We start from the raw sequence: 4,068 nt of genomic DNA, 5'->3' as shown, positions 1-4,068 counted from the left end.
TAAGTCAGTTGAAATGTCTATCTAATCGTTGTGAACAATTTAAAAGGTCATATACGTATCCTTGAAAGTTTGAAATTTCAAGACATTAAATAGACATATTGAAACTCTCTAATTTTATAACTGTGCTAAAGTGTAGACTAGCCGGTGTTTGCCTGCACAAATGCACGGCCCAACATGAGGAATTAAGTTTTCATATTCTTAAAATTTTCATATCTGCCTCGAACTCAACAAAAGATAAAATCATGATGTTAGGAAGATTTCTACTTGGCATGGAAGTCATACCCTTTATGCAAAGACTCAGTAGGCGTTTGGTCATAGAAAAAAAAAATATCACTGTTTTGGGAATTTTTGAAGTTAGAGTTGTGTTTGGCCATAGTTTTTGCAAATAATAATTTATTGTTGAATTATACTTTTCAATAAGGCTTTGGTTGTTTTTCAAATTTTAAATACAACTTCAAGTTGGCCAAATACTGATTTTTGAAAAAGTGAAAAAAAAAAACTCCGGAAAAAGTGAATAGTTCTTATGGCCAAACGAGTCTTTATAAATTTTTTTTAAAATTTTTTTTAGCTTCTTTACATGTGCCTCCTTATACAACTTTTGTATAGTATTTTTTAATAAGGAAAAAGGGAAAATATACACTCATTAAAAAAGTGGTGCATATATACTCTCGCCGTTATACAAATGGTGCATATTTATCCTTTTGTTAACAAACTTTTATTATTTGAATTAAAAAAATTATTTGTCTTGTTTTTAATCAAAAATTGCCATTTGGCTTTAAAAATAAAATAATAAAAAAATTATTTATCATCCTCGTGTTAATCTAGTTGTAAATCTCCACCAAAATCACCCAAAACCTTCATCAAATTATCCCAAATTTCAAATATAAACTCCCGAACCCATTCAGATCTTTTGAAAGTTGTAAATCTCCACCAAAATCACCCAAAACCTTCATCAAAATTATCCCAAATTTCAAATATATACTCCCGAACCCATTCAGATCTTTTGAAATAACACCCATTCAAAATGAAGCCTGCTTGCGCAAACCGGAAATTTTAAGCTTGAGTTTCCATGGCTGATTATGAAATCTAAAAAGCTGCAGAACTTTCTCTGTGGTTTTTCTCTTTATCTCTTCTTTTGGTCCATCACTAGTGGCATTATTATTCTTTTTCTGCAACTTGCACAAAACAGACATGTGGAGATATAATTCACAAAGACAAGACTAGTTTAAGATGATGAGGAAATTAAACTGGGCAACAAGTGTTTTATTATTGTCATATCTTCAATACAAAACAATCAAATAAATTACAATCATGATTACAACAACTTATTTCAAAATCAAGAAAAGAATGTTTCCAGGAAATCAAAAATCCAATTATTGGATCTTGACCCAAATTCCCTCACTTGGTATTTCTTGATGAACCACAAATAACATGTAGTAACCGGGTGGAGCTAATTTACCCGAATTAGGGAAGATTGACTTGATTTGGTAAGTGAACTTTCCATTCCTTTTCACCTTTCCACTTGAAAGCACTAGCATTCTTTGATTCATAGTATTTGAATGTGTGTTAAACCCAGGTGCAACCATTGTCACTTTGACCAAATCTGTGTTTAGTAATCCGGAAACAGTAAACCGAATATCAGCACTTTGTCCATACTTGATTTTACTAACGGAAGCGAGAGAAATGATATGTGGCCGCAAATTAGAAGATTTTGGATCCAAGTAGGACGGTGAGAATGTCTCCAAGCTTAACTCTGTTGGAAAAAGAACTCCAGTGAAGTTGTAGAACTCATTTGGATTACTACCACCAACAAGAACTCGTCCATCTCTAAGTAAAACCGCGGTCGAGTGGTACATTCTTGGTATTGTATTCGGGTTTTGTACCTCGAATCTGGAACCAGATGGGTTATCGGGTCGGTAAATCACCGGACTCAAGACCGGATTCCTAGCAATTTGCCATCCGGCTGTTCCCGCTGCTGCTCCATTGACGATCATCACATTACCGTTTGGTAGAATTACCATGTCACCCATCGTCCGAGCTAGCGGCATGGTCTCCATGGTCCACTGTGGATTTGGATCGGTGATTGTAATCCGTCCACACGTGTTTAATGCACCGACAAAGTCACCTCTTGTCGCTCTGAGGTATGAGCCTCTTGGTGCTCCACCACACACCAAAACTTCAGCTTGAACCGTTTGTGCCCCCAAGTTCTTTAACGGAAGAAGAACTGCAGAACCTGTACTTGGATAATTTCTTGGATCGCCACCAGGTATTTGTGGGTACGTTTTAACTATCGTGTTTTTCGTGTAGTCGAACAAGATAGCTCGGTCGTTGGCGAAAATGAATAGATTTCCGTCCACATTAAGAAAAACAAACGGGTAAATATTGTTCTCTTGTCTTGGATCATTTGTCTGTTGAAGAAAGGGTAGACTAAATACTTTGTTGGTTGAAGCAGTCTTGGGATAGAACTCGTAGTTAAAAGCGTCACGACCGCCTATGGTAATTTGTCTTCCGTCGGGAAGAAGATGATTGGTAGAATACCATCGACTTTGAATTAGGCCATTTCCCATTTCCTGCCAGTCACAAGTGCTACAAGGTCTGAAAACTCTCACCATATTTTTACCGTCGTTGAAGCCACCAGTTTGGACCAAAGTACCGTCAGAGGTGGCTGAGCCAGAGGAGCACCACATGTCAGTCTGGACCATGAGGGGTCGTATAGAATTGGTGGACACATCGTATTCAACAGAGTGGGCAGTGCAATCGACTTTCAAGGCGAGGTCATTAGGGTTGTTGCGACATTTGCCATTAGGCAACGAGATGTTGGATGCACCAAAGTCAGTACGGTCGTACATGACGACTCTGTCGTTGTTGAGGAGTTGCATGTGCATGGCTGAAATGCCAATGTTGGACATGAGTAGCTCCCACTTGCCACCGGCAGCGTTAGCCACATTGGAGTGAAATGATAATAGCAGAAGCAGAGGCAACTGCCGAATAATGTCGAAAAGATGAAGTGTTGTTTTAGTCGCCATTAGCTATGAATTTTAGACAAAAGGAGGAACAGAGGAAATGTGAGTTTTGAGGAGAGGGAAGAAGTGTTATGAAAGTGTGAGACGGGGATGTCCTTTATATACAGTTGAGATGGTGTATTGTATTATTTGAAATATATCATTGATAGTGCCAGGATCAAAGAATTAGTTTGCGAAAATAATTTCGTTTGGCGACAGTTTGTCGGAAGAGAAACTAGAAAGAATATTGGGATGACATTTCTTAATGGGAAATAGAGCTTAGGAATATTTTGAAGGATTTAGTCAACACCATCTCTAATGAAACAACAGAAAAAGTCAACTCATGTTATTGCATGGACCAGCTGGCTAGTTTTCTCTCCTTGTGGTGTCTGACTGCACTGAGCCTTGTTACTTTTGAGAGTGATTCTTTATGACAATTTCACTGTCTATCACAAGTTCACAACCAACTAAAATACATTTAGTATACAAATTTTAACAGTAGAATTTGAATTTATGTTTCTTAATAAAGTTGCAGGAGTTGTTTGATTCCATTTCTTTGGGAAACATGTTCTTCGTTTATATAACCTCCACATATACTGTGTTTCTTTTGGAATAGTTCCACATCGGTTGTAAATGGAGTAATTGATCTCCACAAATTCTCACTTCGTGATCTAACTTTCGTGATTGCGTTAGATCGCCATGACAAACCCCATTACTTTTGTTCATACTTTGTGTTTGTATTGAAATATTACTATATATAAACTTCAATTCCTGAATTAACCTATATATGTATGCATAACTTTTCTGCAATAACTTGAATGTGACCTTCCCTTTTCTCACCTTACCAACTTTTTCATTTATATGTATGTGACTCCAAACTTATAGTCCAATGCACCTTAGTTAAATTAAAGCAAAAAAACTAGAAAGAAAAAAATCATAGAAACATGGAGAGCGATGAAAATATAAGAAATTACTCAGCTAAGCCAAGCAGGCTCTTAAATCAGACATAGTAAGTAGGAGTAACTTTTTGCCTGTTTAATATTTGGGTGTATGAGTGAATATTTCC

General features: G+C 36.8%; 1 protein-coding gene across 1 annotated transcript; it reads right to left on the bottom strand.

The window, feature by feature from the left end:
- Nucleotides 1-1,250: 1,250 nt before the first annotated feature.
- LOC132035281 (aldehyde oxidase GLOX1-like) lies at nt 1,251-3,661 on the bottom strand. The gene has a single exon (XM_059425553.1). The coding sequence runs from the start codon at nt 3,024-3,026 to the stop codon at nt 1,374-1,376; it is 1,653 nt and encodes a 550-aa protein (XP_059281536.1). The 5' UTR covers nt 3,027-3,661; the 3' UTR covers nt 1,251-1,373.
- Between the last annotated feature and the right edge of the window lie 407 nt (nt 3,662-4,068).

The sequence above is a fragment of the Lycium ferocissimum genome, chromosome 10 (assembly GCF_029784015.1).
Source record: "Lycium ferocissimum isolate CSIRO_LF1 chromosome 10, AGI_CSIRO_Lferr_CH_V1, whole genome shotgun sequence".
Lineage (NCBI taxonomy): Eukaryota > Viridiplantae > Streptophyta > Magnoliopsida > Solanales > Solanaceae > Lycium > Lycium ferocissimum.
This window is presented reverse-complemented; position numbering and strand designations above follow the sequence as displayed.

What these genes read in the sequence shown, in the direction of transcription:
- LOC132035281 (XM_059425553.1), bottom strand. Translation starts at nt 3,026, where the DNA reads ATGGCGACTAAAACAACACTTCATCTTTTCGACATTATTCGGCAGTTG.